At 43.0% G+C, this 27822-nt stretch overlaps 1 protein-coding gene across 2 annotated transcripts in view; it reads left to right on the forward strand.

Annotated features, from left to right (window-relative positions):
* Nucleotides 1–26889, forward strand: part of LOC120448986 (ecdysone-induced protein 74EF) — a 62231-nt gene extending 35342 nt beyond the window's left edge. The window contains exons 1-4 of one of the 2 annotated variants that reach the window (XM_039631253.2): nt 9698–11581; nt 21096–21470; nt 22029–22283; nt 24245–26889. In XM_039631253.2, the coding sequence (XP_039487187.2) occupies nt 10492–11581; nt 21096–21470; nt 22029–22283; nt 24245–25239 (2715 nt within the window). In that variant the 5' untranslated portion in view covers nt 9698–10491 and the 3' untranslated portion in view covers nt 25240–26889. Of the gene's footprint in view, nt 1–9697; nt 11582–21095; nt 21471–22028; nt 22284–24244 lie in introns of those variants that run through there. The other variant, XM_044006044.1, reaches the window with a different exon arrangement.
* Nucleotides 26890–27822: the final 933 nt, after the last annotated feature.

Raw genomic sequence — 27822 nt, forward strand, 5'->3', positions numbered from 1 at the left:
ACCTATCTCAATTCTTGATTGCAGTTGCACTACTTCGTTTTTTTTTTGCTAAACTGACCTACCGCAATTCCTTTTCAATTATTTCATTTGCCATTGCCTAGCCCAGCATTTGTTTGCGTTGAAAACCTTATTTGTTGTTAACTTATTTGCACATACTGTAACTTAGTTCTAACGTAGTTCAACTTATATCTATAATATAGGTGTGGTTAAACTTAACCTTATACATTCACGTACATACATATATGCCTAACTTTAAGTCGGTTAGAAATAAGAGAAATAGCTTAAAAGAGTTTAATTAATTGAAAACAGAAGTAATGTGCTTGAAAATATCACACATAAACAAAGTATCATTAGGAAGATCTATTTAAAAGTTCTAATTAGGAATTTAGACAAATATTTCAAAGCCATTATTATTAAGGAACCTAAAACTGGCAAATCTCTGGAACGTAATATTTACACTACTGATAAGATACATTTCCATTTCCCTGCGACCCTCGTGCAATTTCTAGTAGCAGTCACTACTAGCGCATCGTCTGGCGGATGAGCGGTTGCAGTCGACGCTGTCGCTGGCTGCGCTGCTTCCGTCGCCGTCGTCATGTACGCCCCAACCCCAACCGCAGTCCCCCTTCCCCTACCCAACCCCCTTCCCCTCCCCTTACCAAAGCCCCGTACCGCCTTGCCTCTAACGCCGCTGCCCCAATGGCTGCGGTTGACGGCCGTACAGTTAGACGGACGTTTGCTTTGCTTGCGTTTACAACACACGGACACACTCGCACACATACGCAGACAAAGTGCATTATAATGGCATTGAAAATCGTTTTCAATAAAACACGTAAACAAACAACAAATACCGAAAAGCCAAATGAAAATGAAAATAAAAACGCACGAAAACACAGCAAATGCAAATGCAAATGCAAAGGCAAACGCAACAAAAAGGCAATCTTTGTATCTATAAGATACAAAGCAGAGGCGGCTTTGAGTTTGCACTTTTAGTTAATAGTTTTTATAGGCGAGCTCGTTGTATTTTCCACTTTTCGATGGTAATCAACGCTTGATAATGTGTGAGAATTTCGCTTGCGACTTATGTTGCACTTGTTGGCTTGTGAAAATGTTACTTTTATGCCGCTTTTTGCTGCAATTCCCGCTTGGTTGGCTGCTTTCGATTATAAGTATGAATTATTTGGTTTTTCTTCTTGTTTTATTTTCTGTGTGTGTGTGTGTTTGTTTTTTTTTTTGGGAATTTTCCAGTCGAAATGCTCTTTTGAATTCACGTTCGTATCTGGCGGACTCACAATAGGTTGAACTTGAAAACGGCCGTTGTAGTTGTTGTTGCCGTTTGTTATTGTGCAGTTTAATCAACTTTTGTGTGTTTGGCGACTGACACTGAGCGAGACAACGAATCCGGAGCGACGGAGACGGCAGACGGCAGACGGCGAACGGGAGACTTCGAGAAAAGTGTTTCCATTGAATTTCAATATTCATTAGAAGCCAACCATCTACGGGCGTTTCGCACTGGGAAGGATTTGGATGCAGTGGCTCGGGGTGATGCGGGGTCAATTAGTGGACAAGGTTGCGGATATGCAGCGGGGGCAATCGAAAATGCACTTAGAAAATAGTTTTGGAAAGTACTTTGACCCTTTTAAGTGACTCAATTGAAGATAGTTTTATATAAGGCTTATAATCATGAATAAAAGTGCTCATTTAAAGATCTAATATATGTACGTTCATAGGAACTTTACTCAGACTATTCGAATTCATATTGTTATTGTAGTGTCAAGGGTTGGGTACTATTCGAGTTCATCTTCTTCTAAAGGTCTAAGCAGAATATATATAAAAGTGTGTGTTTCTAAGCAGAATATACTACTTAGATAAACATTACATATATTTATATCTATACTACTTAGATAAACATTACATATGTATCTCAGGAAAAGCCATGAAAATAAGCAGTCAAACAAAGTTCCCTTTGCAGAAAAGCAAAGATACGATAAAGTTATCCTTTAGGTTCATTAACAAATTGATTGGCAAACCCATTTTTTGGTCAGCCACTGCACCGAGTTGACACTTCAGATCAACTGTCTGATCGGCGAAAGTAAAATTCAAATTGATAGCTTTCGGAAATCAATTGAAAATCGAGCAAGCAACTCTCGGCACTCCAACGCGATTTGTTAATTAAAATAAATACTTTCCGCCACGGACGTGGACGCTGCAGTTAGTGCATGATTGTGCCAAAAAAAAAATCAAATATAATGTAAACAAAATAAGCCAAAAGAAAGGAAAATAATAGAGAAGAGAAGAAAATCGGCGAACGTGAAACTGTTGGCCATTCCACATGTGGCCATTCAGCTGCGTTTTCTTTTCGCTTTTCCTTTGGTTTTCTGCATACGCTCGTTGCATGACCAAGAAGTCAGTTACTCAGTTAGTCAGTCAGTGTTACCTGATCCGATCCAAGACGAACCAAGGCGATCCATCGGATGCATCGTAGAGCCGAGCGATGACGATGCCAAAAGCGTCCTACTAAGACACTTTTACTCGGCCACCACTGCCAACTGCCAACTGGTAACTGGCAACTGGTTTTCTGGTCTTGCCTTGCTCTTGGCCAAAAGCAAAACACCGAGCCATGCCGTGTGCAATGTGCAGCATTAGAAATTGGCCTGCAGATCGATGCTTGGCTTCACACGGCCAAGCAGAGCCAGCGAGGAAAACCATACGAAATTCACTTTCATTATGAATGGCCAAATGGCCGAATGCTCAAATGGCGCTGAATACAAATGCGATTTGCGATCGCTGGCCGTTGCAGTGGCTTGTGGCTTGGTCATCCAACCTGGTGGCCAGCGCCAAATCATGGCTTTTCCTTTCTCTCACATCTGCGGTTGTGTCCGCTTTTTTTTACCACTTTGCCTCTTGCTGCCGCTAATTGACGGCAGCATTCAGTGGGCCAAGTTCGCTGTGGCCAAGTTGACAGCGCTTATGATCTGATCAGCTAATCGAGTTGGGGAGTCGGGGGAACTTGATCACAGATAAGCCACATTTATTTAAGTCAATTATGGGAAAATCCTTTTTAAAATGAAATTATATACAAATAATTTAATCATTTGAACATTTTCTTGTTCTGACTTTATCACTAAGGTTAACTGCATTTGATATATTATATCTTTTTCTTTTTACTTAAATTCTGATTTTATTAACATTTTTAATCCTTTTTAATATCAAATTATATACAAATAATTTCATCTTTGCCACACTTTCACGTCTGACTTTAAATTAGTGATTATTAACTGATAATAGTAAACATTATTTTACATATTTTCTTTCATTTTACTTAAATACTGATTTTATTAACATTTATAAAGCATTGAATACAAATATTTTTAAACAACTTTTTAACACATTCTTGTTTTGACATAAGTGACTGATTCTTAACTGAGAATAGAACTGCATTATTTTAAATTGTATGTCTTTTTCTTCTTATAAATAATTTCATCTTATTGAAATTATTGAATTTATTAAAATTAATGAACTAAGAATAGTGTAGCATTTCATTTTATATATTTTTCTTTTTACTACAATTGTAATTTATTTTCCTCATCAAAGAAAATGTCCTGTTCTTCATTACACCGATAAGGTTAAAGACAATGCTAGTTAAGCTTTATGCGCAATGCACTTCTATGGTTCCCCTCGAGCTGCTTCCCAAAGAACCCGATCTGGAGATACCATCCGTATCCGCATCCCCATTACGTCCGAGCTTCAGCTGTTCCATTAGTTTTCATGACGCTGCCCCGAGGGCCTGTCTACATGGACCTGCATGTGGCACTCAGCTGGAGCCCATTATGCTTGCCACATCAAATCAAATGGCCAACTGCGCTGAGCATAGATGTTGCATGTTTGTGTTGTTTCTGTTGCTATTGCCGCTGCCATTTAGCGCAATTGACGGCAGGTCCCAGGCCAAGACAGACTGCAATTGGAAGTCGCCAACTAACACATTTCAGGTCTTTAGCTGCAACATCAGCTTCAACTTCAACTTCAGTTTCAGTTTCAGCTTCCCTCCGTGCCCCATCGATTGGCCTGCTTTTTGCTGCGCGTTTCCATTTCGCATTTTCGCTTTCATTTTCTTTTTCTTGCCAAGCGAAATATTTTCGTGTTTTTTTTTGTTTTGTTGCTGTAGTTTTTCTCTATTTTTATAAGCGAGAAAATCGAAAGTTTTTCCCCAGACCATAATGCAAAAAGAAAGTGCAAGTGCAGCAGCTGAAGCCGAAATGGCCAAATGGCGGGATGAGGGGGTGGCTGGGTGGCTCGCAGAAAGGAAAAGCAAAACAATGCCAATGGGGCGTATGAGCAACTTGTTTTCGGGCCAAAATGTAGGATGAATGCCATTGTTTTGCGGCTGACGACAACGACGAGTTTTTCCAGCTACCACTTGGAGTTTTCCATGCTGCCGCTGTCGATGTTGTTGTGCCATTTTCGTTGTCAAGTGCAAGTGCAGCTAGCTGGGTTTGCTGGTCAAATGAGCAGTAAAACAGTTAAAGCAGTTACTGCGATGGCCAACAGCGGAATACTGTTGCATGCAGCACAATCAGCAATTTCCTTTCGTCTGGTGTGTCTGGTCTGTCTGGCGCTTTCGATTTCGTTTAATTAAAACGCATAAAAGTTGACTCCAGCTTGGATGTAGATGTCATTGCCTAGGATGGAATGGGATTGGATGGAATGGGATGGGATGGGATTTTAGATGGCCACCGCCAAACAACAATCTCTCGTTATTGGCAGTGACAGACAGGCAGCGAAAAACAGTGGTTTTCATACCATTGACATTGGCTGGTAGAAACTGCCAGCATCAGCGCCAAAAACTTGTCATCATCATCACAATTCTTCATCACGATGAGAAGTCTGATCTTTTTGCAGTGTTCTTCGCCATGTGGCTGCTTCTTGTACGTCATTTCAATAACAAGTTAAGAACTCGCACGCCTAAGTCGCGGTCAAGGTGCTGGTCTACTGCTAAATAAGTTGACACTTGTAATGGCCGCTTTACATGCAAATTAAACAAGCGCATTACTCATACGCCCCGTGGCCGCCGCCGCCATTAAAGATGAAGCGGTGTGCAACTGCGGCTGCTTTTGGCTTCTGCGGTCTGAGTGCAGAATTCTTTTTTGCTTCTGCTGATGGTCAAGAGCATGCTGCACCTATTGTGGTTTTATTTTCGCCAATTTGCTGGCTCACGGCTGAAAACAATGATGGGGAAACAATTGAAACAATTGAAACTGGCTGAAGGCTTCGGCTTCGGAGTGATAATGAAAAAGCGCTGAATTGAGATGTTTCTGGTTGTTGCTTTAATTTTCTGCACCAAAGGTGAATGCCATTTAAACATGTGTTCAATGTTTTCACTCTTTCTCTTGGCGACTGTGGAAACTTCCTGAAGATCTGTAGAAAGCTTCGAACGTAAACCGAATATGCAATTCGTTTCGATTTCAAAGTGCACTAAAGACTCAATAGAGCTCAGGCTTATAAAAAAGAATTAATGCTTGTATGTGACTCATCAGTTCATTTAAGCCATCCATAGATTGCTCTCCAATTCATCAGAAAACGCTCTTTGACAATGTAAGTTTCCCATCAAGTCGAGCATTAAAGTTCCATGCGACAACAGGTCACGAGTTTGCACTTGATATCGGGTATCCATCAGACTGCAGCATCTTCCTAATCTCGTCAAGCATCAAAGTCGCAATCATCAATTCGACGACATTATAAACGTCGCTCGTTTAACCCACAATCCCATCCATTTTCCTGGAGAGACAAAGAAACTATACGGACAATTTTCGGCAAGATTACGAGCTATGAACAAAGACCTGCCCCCACTTCCCCTCCCCCCAAACGAAGCTGTAACAATTACAAAGTCTGCTCTGCTTCTACTTCTCCACTGAGCCAAATATATAAACAATTTATTTGTTATTATAAAGCAAGTCAAATGATTAATCATAACCGCAACCACAAAAAATTAGACTTAGTAACTAAAATATCTTTAGTATCTTAGATTTTTATTTAATAAATATCGTAGTATCTTTTAAGGTAGACTTTTTAAACCACTCATCGATTAAGTCATTAATTATACAAATATGCAGTATAAAGATAATGTCTTCAAACTCTTCAGATACATATGGGTATGTAAAAGATAGCTCGGTTACTCAAGATCAACATATCCAGTTGACTGCAACTGTGGGATGACATTTCGCCTTGTGTACTTAGAATGATTTGGTGCTAAAGCGAGGAGGAGCAGCAGGTTTTGTAGCCATCGTAATCTGGCGATGGGGAGCAGGGTGGCGAGGCGCGGAGATTGCGATTGCGATTCTGTTTCTGATTCTGTTTCTGTTCCAGCTTTTAGCTCCAGTCTGCAGGTTAGTCAGTCAAGTCGCTTTGTCAGTTAGTCGCTGGGTCGTTCGGTTCGTGGAGTGACAAGCTCCACACCACAACACTCCACACCAGTGCGACCAGTGCGACAAAATTCGGTGATTCGGTGGGTTTGAGTGCACGGCGCGTGTATTAGATGATATGAGGTCATTCACTGCTGTTTACAACGAACACCGAAAACCGAAAACCTCGTCTCGCCAACGCTGCTCCATTGCTTTTCTCTGCGCTGCTCTGTTGCCGAAATTTCTGGATGACGCTGCGCTCAATATAGCATATACAATATACAATATACAGTTGGTTTGTCTGGTGTGTGTTGCTCTGTGTGCTGGTGTGCGTTGGTGGGGCTGTGCTGAAAGCTATACCCGAACCGAAACCCCAAACTGTTGCCCTGCTTATACATTTCCGACATCCTCCTTGCCCATTGTCCGCCTGTCTGGCGGTAGGTGGCGCTTGTGCTGTCGTCCAGCTTAGCACAGTGGCGCCAGGATCATTTGCTTCCGTCGTCGTCGAAATGTTGGGAATCTACATTTATCGTTCTTATCTAATAAAAATTTGTATTGAATTTTTTGGTAAAGCTAGTTGTAATATATTTTAACATTTTTATTTGTTTAGCTTTGGCTTAAAATTGAAATTTTTTAACGCCCTAACTCCTTTATCACGCAACGTTTATTACCTCACAAGATACATTTATCTCTGGCGTATTACTTCAGCATACTTAACTGCATTAGCTGCCTTAGCAGATTAGAACGCATGCCGATGCTTATCTTTGGTGCAAGCTATTGCTTATCTGCAGCGCGTTGATTAGTTTCCATGCGAATCAACCAGTGTGCAGCATTTGTCGTTAGCTGTTCAATGACTTCTGTTGAAACATGAATCGACTACACAGTCAGCACCCAAACCAAGTCCAAGCCGCCCATTCCGAGTCCGAAGGAGTCAAGGAGCCGTGGCCACGCAGCAGCAGAGGTGGAAGCTTCCAGCAGGCGAAGGGAGCAGAGCCACCTAATGCGCTTCCTCTTCAACAAATTCTTTTACGACTGGCTGTCTGTCTGTCTGTCTGTCTCAGTCCCCTCGCTTGGCTGTTTCTTCTGGCAAAAGGAGCTGTCGGCGGCAGTCTAACCCCAAACATTTCCCCCAGATCCATTCTTCTACTAGTCCCAAACCCTCGCCTTTGTTGCTAAATCTTACACGGAGAGAAATTGCACTGTTATGCAAGAAATATACATACTATTTTTTATGAATTACTTGCACCTTGCATTTGCTACGTCTTATAATGTTTTTAGAAAACACTTAAGCCTATTAAATATTTAGCTTCTAATAATAATATAATAATATTAATATCTAGTAGTTGGTTATAATCCGCACAAAGTATTATTTAAATTTTTTTTTTTTTGTCCTTAAATATATATATGTATATGTAAATATTCTAGGAACATTATTATCAGATTCGTTTCACTTTAATTTATGCAAGGAAATACTATTAAATGAATATATTGCACAAGTTCGCATTAAAATTCTAATCTTATAGCTGGTTTCTGTGAGTGCACCCTTAGTTGTGGGTACATTGGACTCATTTCACACACACACACTCATGCACTTGGACGGGCTCACAGACAAAGAGCTATTGCAAAAGTATGTCTGTGTCGACGTCGCCTCATTTAGCTTCTCCTTCTTCTGCCTGCTGCCTGCCGCCTCCTTTTCCGCCCCCTGCACCATGCCCCCTAAAATGTGCCGACCCATCCCCCTTGCGTCTACGCCCTCGCTGTTTCTAAAAACAAAACTCTTCCTTCTGCCGCTCCTCCGTCTTCTTCTTCTTCTTTTTCTACATTGCCGTCTACTTGCTCTGCTTCCTTTATTTGCAACATACATTATATGCCAACGGAGGGAAGAAGCGGGAGAGAGCGAGCTTCCTTTCCGCTCGCACACTTGAATTGCAATCGGCAAAGTAAATGGAAAGGCCCCCAACAACACTAAGCAAACGGAAAGTGAAAATTTGCTCCACTGACAGACAGCAAAAAGAGAGTGAGAGCGAGTTAGCGAGCGAGAGAGAGTGCTGCTGGCGCTCTCACAAAGGCAGAGAGCAGCGCTTACATACACTTGCATTGAGTCATAATCGTGTCGATTGCAGCAGCGACGTCCACTCTCCTGCACCCCCTTCCCGTGCAGCCACCCAATCTGCTCCCCCTCGTCCTTCGCCCCTTTTCGCTCTTCCCCATTTTCAGTTCCTCTCCGCCTTGCAAAAACATAGACCAGATGATCGCTTAGCCCTTTTGACGGGGCCTGACCCATTTGGCGAGCCACCGATAGCCTTCTCCAGAGAATCGCGGAGAAGAAGAGAGGACGCGATGTAGGAGCGGAAGAAAGGGAGGGGGAGCAGTGGAGCCCTGAGAGTGGAGAGCACTGGGTCTGGGTCGCTGGCTGGTGGATTGTTGTGTTACTTTTAGTTTTAATCGCTCGCAATGTGCAATGATCTTAAAGGGGAAATAATCAGCCTTTGTTGGGGCATCGGAAAAAATGCCGTAATCCCTTAATGAAAATTAAGATCATCATATTTCTTAGCTTAGGTTTATATATATTAAAGAGGTTTATCTACTTATAACATATCTGGCATGCTGACTTTACTATTTTAATCTTAATTATTTAATAACTTAATTGGGAATTTTTAACGAAAATGTCTAGAATATTCATCTTAGGTCACTGATAACTTTCCACTTTAGTGCCTTGATATGGAAAAGTTTCCAGAGACTTCGGATAGTTTCCTGTCTATGGTATTGTAAAACTTTTGTTTTTTACAAAAACTGTCAATGGAAATAAATTCCTACATTACATTTAAGTAAATCCTTAAAATGTTTCAAATTTATAATGCATTCGATTAAGTCCCAGAAGCGGCAATGCATTTTTCCCTGTGCAGTTAAAAGTAATCCTAACTTGACAACATTCTTGAGGGACTTGCTACTGTGGATGCCCCCCGTTCCCGCAGCCATCCCCACCCCGGGAGCACCCCACCAAAATCCCCGCGAGAATTGCATGCAAATGCGCATGTGGCACACAAATCCCCCAAACATGCACACACACACACCGATGCAACAGCGGGGCGGTGGGGGGTAAGAGGAAGGCGCGGCAGAGAGAGCTCCAAACATTTGCGCTCTCTCTCCCCGCTCTTCCCCCTGCATTTCCCGCGCGATTACGTTTGTTTGCCATTTTTGCGCTCTCTCGCAACGTTTTTCGCAATACCAGCGGCAGCGCAGCAGCGGCAGCAACGTCGTGCCGTCGATTCAGTCGTTCAGTCGGCGTAAGCGAGTCGAGCGAGCGAGCCCCATTCAGTCCGCCGATTTGGCTCTTTTGCACCTGTGCAAGTGTGTGTTTCTCCCGCGGTGCGTGCGTCCGTGTGCCTGTGTGTGTGCGTAAGCGTGAGCGTGAGCGGGGAACTGGTGCACTGGTATTGGGGCATCGGTGAGTGGGGCGCGCGCGCGCTTTTGCAGCCGCAGCATCGCAGTCGACGTCGCTGCCGGCGTTGACGTCGAAGCCGACGTTTGTTGTTCGGTGTTTGCGCCTAACAAACACTCGCAGCGGTTTTTGTGCTGACTTTAGATTTTAGTTTTGCTGATACCGTAAGAGATAAATGACGTGCCGCGGCGAGCGACGAATTAGCGGCCCAAAACAGAGTAAAACTCAACAGCCAAAACACACACAGAATACCAGAGAAACAGAAGCAAGCAACAAGCAAATGTTTGACCCGCGGGAAAACAAAATGTAATAGCTAATATATAGCAAAATGTGTTTAAGTTTAAGCGAGAAAGTTAGCATATAAAACGTCCACAATTAGTGCAAAAAAGTTCAAAACCTGATAAATTTTCGAAATCAAACAAATACCTCAAGCGTAAAGAAGTAACAATAAACCAACAAGCAAACAAGCAAACAAACAAACAAACAAGCAACGAACCGAGTGCAAAAACTTAGTGCAATTCTTATACCAAGAAAATTAGAAGCCCCAAACAAACAGACATAAGAATCATGTCTAGAGTGTAGAACGTTGCGTATACGCAATATCGCCAAACCCATTAACGCAGACATCACGCATACGCCGCGTCGTGCAAAATGATTATGGTGCAACATTTGGTGGCCGCCTCGGCGCACAACTTCGCCAGCCAGGCGGCGTCATCGCTTGTCAATGTGTCCAGCTCCAGCTCCAGCTCCAGCTCTAGTTCCAGTTCGAGTTCCTCCTCCTCGCTGTCTCTGTCATCATCCTCCTCCAGCTCCTCGCTGTCCTCGGCCACGCCCACGCCAGTGGCCTCGCCCGTGACGCCCACATCTCCACCGCCGGCAGCTGCCGCACCCGCAGAAGCCTCGCCGCCAGCAGGAGCCGAGTTTCAGGACGATGAGCAGCAGTCCAAGACTCGAGAGGACCCCACTTTGAAAGACCAAGATAAGCAGGAGAATTCGCGGCAGGAGAAGAAGGAGCCGGAACAGGTTAATGGAGAGGAACCAGGTGCCATAGTTGATACCGAGTCAGTGTTGGCGCGGCAAAGTCCAAGTCCAGTTGCGTCCACCAAAGTAACCGAGTCACTAGAAGAGATTTCCAACAAATCGCCTCCCGCTCCCGAGGAGGAAGAGGAGTCCGAGTCCGTAGCCTCGGACTGTCGGGAGTTCAAAGTGCTCTACAATCACCTAAGGCAGCAGCAGCAACACCACCACTCTCCCTCCTCCTCGCCAGACAAGACGCGCAGCACCCTGGACGATGTGTCCAAGATCCTCTGGGAGCGAAAGCAGCAGCTGCAGCGCAGCTCAGTGATCACCGCAGCACCCACTCTGCAGCAGCAGCAGCAGCACCAGCACCAGCATCAGCACGAGCACCAGCAGCCCATGAGCGACATCGAGGACGAGGAGACACTGGAGGATGTGGATGACGCGGATGCGGACGTAGAAGCGGATGCCGAGGACGAGGAGCTGCTGGAGCAGTACCAGAACGGCTACGACTCCCCGCTGGATCTGTCGCTGGGCGGAGCCACCAGTGCAGCCGCCTCAGCTGCCGCTGCCGCCTCGGCGGCCAGTCGCCGACGTGGACGCACTTACTCCGGCACGGAATCCGACGACTCCGCGCAGTGCGAGCGGGCGAGGATGCGTCTCAAGCCGGAACGCAAGGCGGAGAGGTCGGCGGCCTACAAGAAGAGCTTGATGAAGCGATATTGTAAGTGGAAAGAAAATGTACAATTTATCAGTTCTGTTAGTTCATTAAAAACCTTTTCGTTGGAATCCTTGAAATGCTAGAGAAAAGGATAATTACCTGGTTAAAATAATTAGTAGCATCTTTGATATATTTTCCTAATTTTCATATTTTAACGTAATCAAATATTGAAAGGAAATGTGCATTCTATCTAACACATATATTTATGTATTAAAATAAGTGGAATATATGTATGTATGTTATGATATGTACACAAGTAACTAAGAAAATATGTTGTTAAAGCCTCAAAATATGTTGTAGACATATATTTTTAGAATGGGGTTAACATATTCCCAGTAACCGTTCTACTTAAGATTTTAATGCAGATTAAATCTTTTGTATACTACTAATTTAAATGGAAGAAATCCCATTTTGGAGGAATTTCCATTGAATTCCGCCCCGATTTCTGGTGACTATTAATTTGGTTTTTGTACAAACGGGCCTTTAAGTGGCAATGAATCAGCCGCGAAAGAAACTCCCCCATCTTTCACTGGCCAAAATTGTGAAATGTCAATTTGGCAAGAGCCAGAAATGTTTATAACGCAAAACAATGCACAGAAAAAGAGTCGGGCAGCGAAGGCAGCCAGAGGCGAAATAAACATTATTTAAAATAGCGCAATTTCCGCCGCCGGCGCTGCGTTCAGAAGCGGTAAGCGGTAAGCGGTAGAAGCAGTGGAAGCGGCAGAAACGGCGGCGGTAGAAGCAGCGAGTCTACGTCAACGGCTTCGTAACAGTTTCCTAACCCACCTCAACAATTTTATTGATTACTTGAGGCGGCAAACGCCACACGGAGAGCCGACAAGAGAGCGGCGGCCCGTCTATAAACTATTGCGCTCAGCTGGCTGGGTTTCTGTTTCTGTTTCTGTTTCTGATTCGGCCTCTGTGTGTGTGTATGGGTATGGGTAAACGTATCTGGCTCTCCGCTCGCTGCATTCGCTGGCTTGTAACGCGTATCTGTGTGTCTGCTTTTGCTTTTCGATGGCCGTGTCTTGGTGTGGAATAGTTTCCCAGTCACTTGCTCTAAAACTGCCACAGCAACTCGCCAACTCGCGACTGGCAACTGCTAAATGAGCTGGAGACTCCGACTTGGTCTTCTGTATCTCTATCTCTGCCAGTATCTGTATCCCTGTGTGTGTGTATGCGTGTGTCTTGCACTTGTTACATACCCAGCTATATATGTGCGCATTTATATACATATATCTGGTAACCCTAGCCAACAACTTGTTTCCTCTATTTGACTTTTACACGGGGCGTCGTCGTCAGCAAAACGACTCCCGGGCTGCTGCTGCTGTTGCTGCCTTCACTTTTGCCAAAGTTTACCCCACTTTAGTTTGGGTTTCGCTTTGATTTTGGCTCTGGCTCTGGCTCGAAGCCCTGGGCTTTGGATACACACTAAACCGCCACAAAACGCTGCCTGCCAATTGCAGTTCTTGGCCAAGTGGCTGGCGGAAATGCTCCTCTCGTTCACATCTGGCCAAAGTGGTCGTCGCCAACAGATTTATGCAGTGTGGGAATGGGGATTGGATGAAAATGTGCAAGTCAAACTAATGTTCTTCTTGAAAATGGCAAAAAACGAAAGTATAAATACCAATCTTAAGCCAGAGGAGAATGAAAAATGGGCAAATTAAATGTAGTTGTAAAGGTTCTAAGTATTAAAGTTCATTTCTGGTCAAGGAAAAACTTCCATGTTTATGCAAAAAAAAGGGGATGAAACATATTAGCAATACATGCATTGCAAATATTATATACAAGAATTTTTCATTAGGGTAACATTGAATGTGATAAGAATCCATCAAAATAAAATCATTTAAAACAATTTTATCTGGCAGGCCGTATCTAAGTATTCTAACCACAGTAGTAATAATACATAAAAATATTTATAAAGAAATGGAAAGTTTTAATAATGGAATATATAGTCAGTTATTATAATGATGTTATAATGGTAAAGTTTTGTTGTTCTCAGAGCACTTTGCAGTGAACCTTTTATTGTGGGTACAAATCGCTTTGGTCCGTTTCCCCATAAATCGCATGGCTTAAAGTGATTGGTAGTACGCAAAATCTTCAACTGGAACCCCACTTGACCGCCTCGCTCCAAAAAGCTGCAACTTCTGTCGAAATGTTCCCGTCAGTCAGTAAATCTCTCGGCTTCCTTTTCAGAGTTTTATTATTTATTTTTCGCACACAAATTCCTAGATGATATATATTTTCCGCTTGCGACACGACGAGCATTTTCATCTTTTATTTATATGGGTTTTAACCTTTTTCTTCTGCTGTTTTCGTTTTTTTCTATTTTTCTTTTCGGTTTTTTTTTTGCATTTTTGTTGCTGTTTGTGTGCGTTCCTCATGACTTCATTTTGTGGGGCTTTGTTTTGGTTTCTGGTCTTACCTTCAACCTTTCGACGGCAGCAATATTGAACCACCCACACACTGAGGCAGCGGAGGCAACTTTCAATTGCGACATGCGGCGGAGAGCGGCACTGCCTCTCTCACTGCCACTGCCCCCTTTTCCGCGGCGTTTCTTTACATGACAAACCAAACCAGCTTGGAGCGTCTGTGTTTGCTCACTCGGCGTGTCTGTGTGTCGGTGTGCCTGTGTGTGCGTGCGCTTGTGTAAGTGCGCTGTGGGAAATAGTGAAAAAGAGCGCCCCCTCCAAACGTCGCCCACCGCCCCACCGCCCGCCACCCAACTCAGCGCTCTGTTGCTTTTTTTCAGGCCTAACGCAAAACATTTTGAGGTAGGTTGGGAATAGATTGGCAACAACTGCGCGCACGCACACACTTACACACATATACCATCGCACACACACACCCACAGAGCGTGCGCGGAAAAACTTAAATTTCTCGTTTCGTGGCAAGAAATTAGCAAATGATTTTCCATTTTTTTCTCTTTTTTCTGCCGCTGCCTCGGTTTTTTTTTTGTCTTTTAACCCAAATACGGCGGTGGCGATTTTTTCGCATTAGAATTATGTAAGCCAATGGCCCATATACTCGCAGTAGGCCTATGCGCCACTTACACAAGTATCTTTCTCCAGTTCAGATGATGTGGTAATCGCTCCTGCTCTCCTCGTAATTGGCCAATGGAGGTTCTGCTCACTCGGCGCTTATCTCCTTATCGGTAGCCAAGGCGAGTCAACGAGTCCCCGATTCCTAGACGCAGGGATTATGTCACTAGTCACTAGACGGGCGACGTAACTCAATTACAATTACAAAATCGGATTAGCAAATGCAGAAAATCGAATTGAGCAAATATCTCCCGCTCGCAGTGCAGCTGATGATGTGTTGTGGCCATATGGTCACTCGATAGCCACAGCCGAGTCCACTGGGTCGGGTCAAGGCCCAAGACTTGTTGCTGGGAAATTCGCGACAACGAGTCGTATACGTAATGCGGCTACCTAGAACTTGCTGCGCTGGCCGAAACTTCCGTTTTTGCGGCTGCGGTTTCGGATTCTCGCTAAACCAGCTGCAAAATGCAACGAAGGCCCACCACACATTTAAATATATTTTGCTTTTACAATGAGCCAACTTCTCATGATCTTGCACTTTAATTTAAAGGTCCACTGTAATCAAAGCTAGTAATTTTAAATAAAGTAGTAAAGTAGTTCATGATTAGCTAGTTAAACATAAATTAATTATCTGGACAGTATCTCAGCAGAAGTATTCAGTAGTATTCACTGCCAATTAGCACTTGTAACTCCATAAAAGTTGGCGCGTGACCAAAAAATGTTTATTTTTTCGCGCATGGAAAGTGTTAATACAAACAGAAGCTATTTAACTGTTGAAAGAAAAAAAATTTGTAAAATGAAATAAATAAATGAAGTCATGCAGGAGACACTTTTCCAAATTAAAAACCCCCTATAAAATACAAATACTGTTAATACTTAATTAGACATCTTAAAGGAAGCAATGCGTTTATAATTTAAAATAAATGATTGCCTACTAATATTTGTCATTATTATACCTATTAAATCTACCCCAGTGCATAAAATAAAACGCATTACAAAATCCCATTTAGGCAATCGCAACAAATTGGAAAGGCATATAAAATCATCTTCTCAGGGGGCAAATGCGTCAATCTATATGCATATTATACCACACCATAAAACAAGTAAAAGTACTTAATGACAAATTAAAACGAAAGATTCAGCCGAAATAAAAACAAATCAACGGAAAGTATATAAAATTACATTATATTTCCTTTTGTGCGATACGAGAAATTTTCGAGTATAGAGAAATAGCGGTCATAAAAAAATGCAAAAAACAAACGAACACAAAAAACAGAAAATCACACAGATCGCAGCCGAGTCTCGTATCATTTCTTAATGCGGAAATATTGAAGAAGAATTTCTGTTGTCTATACACACATACATACATACATATACGTTAAATGCGAATAATGTGCGTTTGTGTGTGCGGACTTGTATCAAATGCATATGTAGCCCTAATAAACATACATTTCGTACGACAATGAGAAATTGCCTGATATGCATATGTCTCGCTGCCTGGCCTGCGCCTGTGTGCGTAAACAATGAGAATCCGCTGTCCGTGTGAGCAGTGTAAGCAGTGTGTCTTTGCTGGTGTGCGTTATCCGCGAGACCTTGAACTTGAGACTGAATTTCCAAAAAGCGTACACACACACACACACACACGCGCGCGCTGAAGAAGCGAGAGAACAACAACTGGCTTTTATTCTGGCCACCAATACACTGGCAGCCGTGAAAGCAGCGAAGTTGGCAGCGGCATAAAAGCCAAAATAAGGCGGCAGAACAGGAATTCAGAGAGCAGCAGAGAGCCGCCGCCGCGGAAGAGAGAGGAAGAGAAAAAAGGGGAATGGGAACGGGAACGGGAATGGGTATGGGATGGAGACTGGGAATAATGGGGATCGTGCAAAAGCGAGGCAGACGGAACCCGAAAAAATATACATACATACAGGCATACTCGTACATACATATGTACACATAAAAAATTGGGGAAGACATTCACACCAACAACAAATACTACAATTGCCAAACAAACACATAAATTATAATATTTAAATATAGAACTTTTGCGTTGTTGTCGCCCGTTCCTGTTGATTTTGTTTTCGGCTCTTTGTGCATTTTACTTTCGTCTGTCGCCGCTGCATTCGAGTTAACTTGAATTTCGCTTTCTTCCACACCCAAAATTCTCTTCTGTTCGTTTGCTTTTCTGTTTCTTTTTTTGCACTGCCATAAATTGAATTATTATTATTATTGAAAATAAATAATGGAACAAAGATATCCCAGTTGGGGAACATTTTGATTCCGGTTCGTCACATTATTGCGCCGCACAAGTGAAATTATCGATACAAAGCCATTTCTAGTGGTTGTCGCTTTTGGCTTTAGCTATTCGGGGAATTCGCCTGACATCCGTCACTGGTATTTTTTCATGCTTTTATACATTTTGTTTGCCAAATAGAATTTGAATATGTTTTTTGCGGGCTAACAATTAGGGCAAGGCTGGTGTTATGATTGATTATTAAAGGAAGGGCGCTCATTCAATGTAAACAACATAAAAATGCACGATTAAATGTGTAAAGAAGATTTGCAAACTGATTTGGATGGTCAAAAAACTCAGTTATATGTATCTGGGAATTCTTTATGACCCAGAAAGTTAAAGATAAAAGTATATATATTTTTCAGTTGGCAATTACATGCCTTTAGCTCTTTCCCCGTAATTCGATCTGCCAAAGCAAAGCAATAATTTCAGCCAACAGCTCCAAAGTATACAGTTTCATTTGCCTACTTTCCACTGATTAATGTCAGATGAAAATACTGGATAGCTGATAAAGGCTGAGCTCAATAGGTAAATCCCCTTCAGCTTGGCCCACACAATAATTCACTTTCCGTTTCTTGCCAAACCGCCCACAACTCACAAGCTCACCAACTCACCAGCTCACAAATGTCGGTTGTTGGGCACATCAAAAATAGGCCAATAACCAAAATGCCATAAACAATTACAAATCGTTGCTGCTGGTGTGCAATTGTTATTGCTGTTATTGTGGGTTGGGGGTTGGACAGACAGGCGGGCAGCTTCTACGGCTTTCGGAAATGCTTCGGAAAATTGTAAACAAAACCCAAGCACCTCGGATGACGCCTTATCCACCGCAGAGCCGCAACAACAAGCCAACTGAATGTAAAAACAAAAAAAAACCAAAAAAAAAACAGAAAAAACAAAAAATATAAAAGCATATCGGCTGTATAAGGCGAACTAATCATTTAGAGGTAACAAGCTGGCAGCGATGGCTCGTACCTACATTGACCTACTATTGCGGCAAATGCTGCGCTATCCGCCGGAATTGTGATGTAACTGTCCCAAAATGCCGCGCACATATCAACGAGCCAGCGAGTTCAGTTCAAGTCCAAATTCGTATTCGTATTCGTATTCGTATTCGAATTCAACGAAAAAGAAAAATAGCAAAACCCACCAGCTCACATGCACATGACTTTACCGTTAATTTCTTTGACATGTCCCAGTATCTGTGTGTCTGTGTGTGTTTGCCAGTATGTTTTTCTTTTTTTATTATTTTGCCTTTGTTGTTTGCCAATTTTGCTTTGTTTTCTCGTAATATATTTAATTTTTTTCTCTTGCACCGCTGTGTGTTTTGTCGGTTGGTTAGTTTCTGTTTCTGCTGGTTTTATTAGACCGCATTTTTAGAGGTCAGCGCACATTTGGCGCAGCATTGCAATGTTTTGTAGACTCTATTACCACTGGCTATTTGTCTTTCTTGCTGCCGTGTTTGTGTTTGTGTATGTGTTTGTTTATGCACCATTAACGCTGAACCTCTGGCGGTCTGATTGTCGGCTTCTATTTCGTTGTTTTCTTTTATTTTCCTTTCTTCCATGGAGGCGCCGCAAGAGCGGTACAGTGAAAGCTCGGCGGCAGAAACGGGGGAGGACAGCTGAACTTCTTCCAGGAAATCTAAATCTAAATGCTCGCCTTCCTTCCGTTGCGTCCGCTCACCTAGGCGTATACTTAATTCGAACGCTCGAATATTACTCATACGCCTAGTATGCCGCACAGGAAGTAATCGCACACGTTTCGTTTGCGCAATAAACTATTTCACCGGGAATAAATACAATAATCTACATTTGAATTCTGAGGAATTTTCTAGAGCCAACAGCTCTTTCTACAGCTTACATGTTGCAGTATACGATCAAAATACTGTCCGTTGACATACGAAAAATGTGCTAAAAGCACGGTTTAAATACGGCTAATACCTTTAAAGTTACTTAATTGTTATTTTCTTTAAACATTATCAATTAAATTGGTACCTAAATTTCAAAGACTTTAAAGCTAACTCTTTGAAAACGAACATTTTCCTTGTGCTGTAAATTGATTTAGACATTTCCATGTCAGCCGTTTGCCATTTAGAACTTCAACTTGTCGGCGGCCACCTGCAACAAATTACGCATACGCCGCGTTGGCCGCAGTAAAAAACAACACGTGAGCACTTCCCCACGGAAAAGCCAAGAGAAAAACGCAGACAAGCGAACAAAATCGAGGCAAGTGACGGGCATTTCCGACATTTTCACTTCGCTTCGACAAGCGATTAAAGCAGCAAGTAAATAGAGGGAAATTCTCGCAACGAAAACTTGGCGAAAATAATATTTATAATTTCCGTTAAAAAGCTGCTGCAGCAGCAGGCCAATCGTTGATGGCTGAGAAGGGGGGGTGGGGAGCTGGCGGTTGGTGGACGGGCGGTGGGTGGTGGTTGGTTAACCAATGCAACCGGACAGCTGTTTTGTTGCCGCGCGATTTCCGTCACGACTTTGGCTTTTTATTTTTGTGTGTAAATACGCTTTAGCTGCTGCGGCTTTTGAATTTTTTACATATCAAGAAAAAATATGGTTATATATATGTATATCATATACACGAGTATATCTCTACATGCTTCTCATTCACCCACGACGAGTGGAGCGGCGGGCGGCAATCAAAACGAGACAACAACGTCGCACAGTGGGCCAAAAGGCTTTTCGCTTAACTAAAAATATATTTCTATATATATTTAAAGGGCATGCAAACGCTTACGTTTGCCACTTTCACGTGTACAGGTGGTACAGAGGTTCCATTTCTTTTTCCTGGGGGAAATGATATATCTTTAAATATATGGAAAACATTTAGTTTTACAACGCTTTACAGGCATTGTAGCCCAGTGTGCGATATCGGCCGGGCTGCCGTGTATTTAAAAAGCTGTAAAAAGCACTCGCACACAGCGGCAACATGCAATAATGCAGCCAGCAAAGCATAAATTGTAAACTCGTCGCCGTTGCCGACAAGCCTTGACCTGATTTCTCTTCCTCTCTGCTGCCACTCGTCTGGCTTGTGTGTGTGTGTGTGTGTCTGTGTGTGAGTGCTTTGCGTGGCCGTGTGTGTGAGAGTGAGTGTGCTCGCAAGCTTCATTGCTCCGCTGGCTTTGACGTTTTCCTGCACACTGCAGTTGCCGCGGATTTGATTCGTGTGAGAGTGTGTGTGTGTGTGCGTACCGCTTGACATTCAATGCAATTTTTCCCTCTGCTTATTTTCATGCCGCTGCGGCTGCTGCTGTTGCTGCTGCATGAAATAAGTGAAAATGCACTTTTACTTTTCAGCTGCAACAACAACGGCCAAAGGAAAGTGAGAAGCTAATTTTTTTATTTTTTTTTTGCCTTTCCTCTGGCGTTGTTTTTAACGGTTGCGAGTTCATGGCTCACCAAATTGGGGCATTTCAATTGTTTCGTTTCGTTTCGTTTCGTTTTGTTTTGTTGTATTCGTTTTCCTTTTTGCATATTTCGCTCAACATGACATTTCTATGAAATTATGATGCGAATTTTTGTATTATTAGCTCGTTGGATCGGCATTTTTGGCAGCTGTGAAGAGGACAGGGGCGTGGTCAAGTGGTTGGTGGGCGGATTAAAGGGGGTTCGGTGGGGGTTGAGGGCCCTGCAAAGCATTCCGTGATGAGGCCAAGTATGCTTTTAATTGGAACAGCGACGGCGACTGGGGATTCGAAAGTGTACGTTATTCTGGTGATTGAGCCAATCGCAAATTTGAACTGATGTTGCTGAAGGATGCTTAATTATTTGGCTATTACCTCTGTGGATATTTTTGACATATGCTTAATTATGCTCGTTAAAGCAATGACTACATTTAATTGTAGCTCTTTTATTTTACGCATTTAAATCGATTTATGAAACTAGTGTATTTGCATAGTTCAGTTTATGTGGTGGCAATGGTATTTGCATAGTTCAATTTGAATGTGGGAAATGGTATTTTGAAAAGTAAACCATTTCTATCTGTTAAAGCAAATTCAACACTTTAAACATAAAGCTCAATTTTATACCTCTATATTTTAAATGCACATTAAGTGCACATTCAGTTGAATGGCATGCTATAAACTTGGCAATGAAAGCCCAGCTGGATTTACAACCCCTTAACAACAGGATGCATTCTCAACCACCTCTGCCTTGTTCCTCCATTTCAGACACTGAAATTCCTATTGTCAAACAATCGACGAGTCCGGCCCCGCAGCAGCAACTGCAGCAGCAGCAACACCTGCAGCAGCACCAGCAGCAGCAGCCGCTCAACGGCTCCACCTTCAACGGCGCCACCGCGCTGCTCCACATAAAGACGGAGCAGAATGCGCTGCTCACACCGCTCCAACTGCAGCAGCAGCAGCAGCAACAGCAGCAGGTCATACACGGTGCAGCAGGCAACGGAGGTGGCAGCGGCAACGGCAACAATGCCCACCAGCAGCAACAGCCGCTGGCCATCCCGCACCGTCCGCTGCTCCACAACCTGCTCAGCGGCGGTGCCATCCACAATCCGCACCACAGAAACTACACGACGGCCACAACAGGTGATTATACGCAAAGAAAATCACTGTCAGTACTGAAAAGCAAATGGATCTTAAAGGATATTTAACTTATTCCAAAAAAGAATGCATTTTAAAACATTAGATAAACACAAAGAATTTTGGCAAAAAAACAATTGTGGCAAAGCTTATATGTTCACGGTACAATTTAAATCTACTATCTAATATAGTGCAATGAAGACGCTTTAATAGTTGTAACCTTAATCAATATTTTAACTAATTTTGCTACTTAAACTTCAACTCAAATGCGCTAATTAAAATTCAATTCAACTTAAATGCTCTAATTAAAATACACTTTATTCCAAATTAACTTATTAGCTAACTTAATATGCGATAAGCTTTGAATGCATTTATAACAATGCCAGTTGGAAGTTGAAAGAGATCTTGTTTTTTCGAGTGCAGTCAGCAGTAGTCAGAGGCGAGCGTGTCCAGCAGCAAGGTGAACCACTGCACACGCCCTCGACTCGATGCGAGCCATATCGATTGCTAATTGCCCCTTTTCTTGGCTCGTCCTCGCTCCGCGCGGCTCTTTCCCGTTCGCAGGTTCATTTCCGCCCAGTCCCGCGGACAGCGGCGTCTCCGACGTGGACAGCTCCAGTTCCGGCGGCCAGCCATGCGCCGATGAGCTGAAGGCGCGGCTCGGGATGCCACCAGCCACCTCGGCGTCGGCAGCGGCCGCAGCAGCAGCGGCGGCGGCGGCAGCGGCACACCTGCACACGGGCACCTTTCTGCATCCGAATTTATACCAGAACAATGCGGCGAATTCGCTGCGGAACATATGGAATCGCAGTGTTGGGGGTGAGTATCGAGTATGCCCGAGATAAACGCGGTCAATTCCCGCTGTGTGCTTAAGTTTAGGGCTAAGTTCGAGGGTTACCATCTTAATGTTGCATACCACAAGAATTAGCCTTCCTAATTAGATTTATAACACATTATCTATACCACTACAATTTGGAGTGCATCAAAAGGACTCTTACGCGACATCTCATAGTAACAATTTTCAATGCAGCTTTATATAAATGTTTATTTTCAAGGCTTCAGTTCTTACTATTTTGACAGATACTAAGGAATTCGCCCTAATTGGCCATGAGCTAAAATTAAAGTAAATCGCACAATTATTTTGGGGATTCGATCTAAGCCGAGAACGGTTTTATCTCAACCAATTAATAATATGACCTAATGGGGAACTTTGCATATTGCAATCAATTTAAAGTTGCTATAATCTGTTGCATACATAATGCACTCCTAATCCAGCGTACTCTTTTCTACGAAAATGTCAGGCTGGCAAGGCGCACACACACATGCATACCTACATATGTACGTACAGCACAATCAATTGCAATGCGATTGTGTTGCACTCGCTGTTTTTATGCTCTCTGCCAACTGAGTGCGTGTGTGTGTGTGTGTGTGTGTGTGAGTGAGTGCGCGTTGCTGTATAAAATCTGTGGTCATCGACACATTGCCTTTGCGCAAATTGTGAAGGTCACAACGACAACGACAGCAACAGCAGCAGCAGCAGCGCCAATGTGGCAATAACGCTGGTCGCGAGAGTGCTCCACTCTCTTTTCCTCTTCCTCCTCCTTCCCGATGAGGCGGAGAGAGAGCTAGAGAGAGTGCCAAACACCAACGCAAATGCAACAGCAACACGAACGAGACACACGAGCAACACACGAACAACGCAGCGTGCGTTGCTCTCTGCACGAAGTCTGTGTGTGTTGGTGAGAGAGTGGCACTGCTTACTTTTGTTTTTATTCCGATTCAGCCCAGTCTTTCCCCACTCTCTTCCTGTCCCATACCCCTGTGCCCTCACTAGCCACACCCCCCCCCCTCTAAAATGGTCCATCGAATCCAAAAACGAATCCGAATCCGAATCCAAATCCACCGACTGCCAACTGGCTGAGCCACGAAATTGGGCAACGGCAACGCCGGATGTAAAAAAAAAAAACTTACTAAATAGCATACAAAATTATACCTGTGCCACCACACAGAAACAAAAACAGAGACGGTGTGAAATAGTCGCGAGCGATCTGCGATCTGCGTACGATGGGACAGATCGGGTTGCAACCGTGCAGATTCCCCTAGGGTACATTTTTCAACTTCTTGAATTTAATTGACCAAACTGAGATTGCATGTTCTTGAATGTTTCAATTTTGCAATATAACAGTTTTTATATCGGGAAAACTAATGAGAATTTGGCTCCATTTCTGAGCAATAGGAAACAACTTACAACGGAGTCTAAAAGTATGCAACAATTTGTGTCCTTTGGAGATCAGCAAATTTACTTGACTGTAACTTTTAAGATAAGCAACATGAATTTAAACAAATTTAAAAATTTCGTAGCAAAGCACTCAGTTAGAATGATGGTCACGATAATAGTTAAAGGAAAGGTCTTAGTGTCAAGAACATAAATTGAGATTTCAATATGAGTTATATATTTTTTAATATGTTAGAATTATGTAGGAATGATATTACGCTTTGAAAATAAATTTCTGTGCGATTTGATGTACAGTGGATATGGTTAACAGATTTAAACTGTAAAGTTCTTTAGAGAGAAAGTTCACAGGCACAATGTGATAATATGGGTTATGTCTATCGGGTCAAAAGTAATGCCAAGACAGATACAATGTAAATGTAATATAATAAAAGACATTTACTCCGAAGTTCTTAATGGAAATAGGTAGCTTGAGTTGTATATTCTTTGGTAATCAAGTCGTCTTATTTTCCTGAACTCATTTATATATCTGACTTTGTTCTTGCAGTGTCCGACAACTACTACGGAAGCAGTGGCGCCGGCAGTGGGGGCGCACAGCCAGGTGCTCCAGGAAACCCCCAAGCGCCGGGCTACCTGACAACGTCCTACTTCAACGCACCGACGGCGGCGACGGCAGCGGCGTCCCAGCGAGGAGCCACCATCAACGGCTATCATTCCCTGCACCAGCAGCAGCAGCAACAGCAGTCGCAGCAATCGCAGCAGCAGCAGCAACTGGCCCACCAGCAACTGTCGCACCAGCAGCAGCAGGCGTTGCACCAGCAACTGTCGCACCAGCAGCAGCAGCAGCAGCAGCAGCAACAGCAACAGCAGCAACACCCGCACTCCCAGCTGAACGGTTCGCATCCGCACTCACATCCGCACTCCCATCCGCATTCGCATCCGCACGCGGGCCAGCACACGCATTCCACAATCGCTGCAGCGGCGGCAGCAGCAGCGGCATCCGTCGTCAGCAGCAGCAGCAGCGCCGTTGCAGCGGCAGCAATGCTCAGCGCCAGCGCAGCGGCAGCGGCAACGGCGGCAGCTGCAGCGGGCGGATCCCAGAGCGTTATCCAGCCGGCGACGTCCAGCGTCAGCTACGATCTCTCCTACATGCTGGAGCTGGGCGGATTCCAGCAGCGCAAGGCGAAGAAGCCGCGCAAACCGAAGCTGGAGATGGGCGTGAAGCGGCGCAGCCGGGAGGGATCCACCACCTACCTGTGGGAGTTCCTCCTCAAGCTGCTGCAGGATCGCGAGTACTGTCCGCGCTTCATCAAGTGGACGAACCGGGAGAAGGGCGTCTTCAAGCTGGTCGACTCGAAGGCGGTGTCCCGCCTGTGGGGCATGCACAAGAACAAGCCGGACATGAACTACGAGACGATGGGCAGGGCGCTGAGGTACTACTACCAGCGCGGCATCCTGGCCAAGGTGGATGGCCAGCGGCTGGTCTACCAGTTCGTGGATGTGCCCAAGGACATCGTGGAGATCGACTGCAATGGTGTGTGAAGTGATGAGAAGGACGAATAGGACGATGAGGCCTGTAAATATAGTTCGATCCCAGATCCGAGATTGGAAAGATCTGGAAGAGCTGGAATGGCAATAGGTTCTGGGTGGGGGGTATCAATCAACCGGCTAGCGGCAATAGTGGCTGAAGGCCACGCGAGGTGGGGATTTCTTTGTACATGCGTTGAGTTTCTTGGTTAGCCAGCGATAAGCATAGGTTACACACATAGCTGATAGTCCCAATACGCGTACATATACTTATATACTCGTATATATTCACACCCTGTGTCCTGTACCCTATACATACACCCAGCTAAATCGGCGGTAATTAATGATCTATTCATGGGCGTTAGTGTTGTACTTGTAACTGTAGTTTTAACTTTAAACTGTAAACTGTAACTGTAATGAATATTGTTATTATTGGTTATTATTATTATTACTATTACGATTATTACTATTATAAATATTATTATTATTATTATTATCGCTACTGCTATGGCGGAAGGACGAAGGACGACCGAATTGATTCATATTGATATTCGATAGACGTGTGTAATATGTAAAAAAAGAAGTACGAGCCCCGATAGCTGCAAGAATTTCTCTATCTCCATTGATCTAATACTAAAACTAAATGTATATGAGTATGTATATGCCTAGCCTAATGCCCTTTCAACTGTCCCCTAGCCCAACCCGCTGCCCAAGGACGAGCTCATTGCAGAGGAAAAAGGATATATATACATATCCGAAAAATCTGCGTGGGTCTCTGTGCTTGGGCTAATTGTTTTTGTTGCTTATTTTATAAACGAAGAGAGATGGAAATTTATTATTTCATAGTTTTAGCTATTTGTACGACTACGTTTAGGATATTTATTTAAGTGTTTCTCCAGCTACACCCCTGAATTTCCCCCCAAAAACCACAAAAAAACACACACACATCCTAACTGGAGCTAAGAACCCAGCAAAATGGTGGTCTAAACTTTCTTGTAATTATTATTTGATAAGTTTTGTATATTTACACCCCTAAAACATCAACAGCAGAAAAGCTCACAGGATACACGCGAAGAAGGCACTCCTTGAGCCATCGTTTAAGCAGTCTTAGAACGCCAAACCAAACTCAACTCTCTCGATCTAAAGTTTATTTATACAGCGTAAAGCATAAAGTTTAACTATTGTATTCTTGTTAACGTCACACTGCCACAAATCGAAGAAACAAGCCTTACAAAATGGAACAGATCTGAACATTTAATCGAACAGAAACGAGACACTGACCCATATCCATAGTTTCAACTATAGTGCAACCGCAATCCTCAATGCAATATACCGACAACTTCTACAACAATTTCCAAACACTGCCCAAAACGTGCAATCTCTTGAAAGGAAACCTTGAACCTTGAACCTTGAATAGGAAAAGAGAATAAAACCAACTCCTAGTTCTTTAATCTATTTCTTTAATAGTTGCGTTCTCTAAGTACCTTTATCTATTATTATTATTATGTGTACGTGAAGATGAAATCTACAATATATCATTTTGTTTATGATGATTGGTGATTGATGATGCAAATAAACAAAGTGAGTCTTGAGTTCAACTCTCTGTTCATTGTAAACAATTTTTTATGATTATTTTTTATTTTTTAAATAAAATTATTATTTCAATTTGTGCATGCGTTTTATTTACACCACCCAACACACACAGACAAAACAAAATAAAAAACCAAATGAAATATAGAACGTAAGCAAAGATATGATACAAATATATGGAACCCGCTACAAATTTGGAATCTAGATATACCTCCCATGAAAAGTACATAAAGTTGCATAAGTTACAGTATATTCAAAGTCTATATAGGATATAGTCGAGCGGATTGCCGATATTTAAAGTCGAGATCACATATTTTAGATAAAGTGCAGTCGGTGTATTTTGTAGTTCTAAGACACAGTATGGCATTTGACACCATTTCACGAGGTAGGTCTCAGTTTATGAGGTTTCCCCCAGATCATGGATTTATATGTATGTCTATTCATTAGCGTAGATCACTGCATCTGCCATTATTACCTAGCATAAATCAGTTATTAGTTGTTAGTTGTTAGGGAATGAATATTCAAATGTTATAAGACCCTAGCTATAAGTGCACCCACAACAAGAGCAGAATCGAACCAGATATGCAAAAATCACGAGTCGAGTACAACGAAATCGGTAAACAAGAATCTGAGCCACAACCCGGATAATGCAGCTTTAAATCGAGATAGTACACATAAATTTGAATCTCCTATTTCCCAAAAGAGCTCTCCCCTCACTTCGATAGCCTAAAAAAAGGTTGGAAACTCCAACTCCAAAGCATTTATACATGCTTAGCACGATAATTGTATATAAACAACTTCTGGACCTCAAGATTCCACTCGATTATAAACGTATTTTATATATATACACCAATTATTTGTTAGATTGGATAACCCCGAATGCTGGATAAGACCAACTAAATTAAATGTAATAGTATATCGATGCCGTTGGGCGAGATTTCTATACTAGGCTAAGACTAAGACAAGATATCTTTCTATTGGTAACTCAAAAACCGAAACAAACTATAT

The sequence above is a fragment of the Drosophila santomea genome, chromosome 3L (genome assembly GCF_016746245.2).
Source record: "Drosophila santomea strain STO CAGO 1482 chromosome 3L, Prin_Dsan_1.1, whole genome shotgun sequence".
In the NCBI taxonomy this organism is placed as follows: domain Eukaryota; kingdom Metazoa; phylum Arthropoda; class Insecta; order Diptera; family Drosophilidae; genus Drosophila; species Drosophila santomea.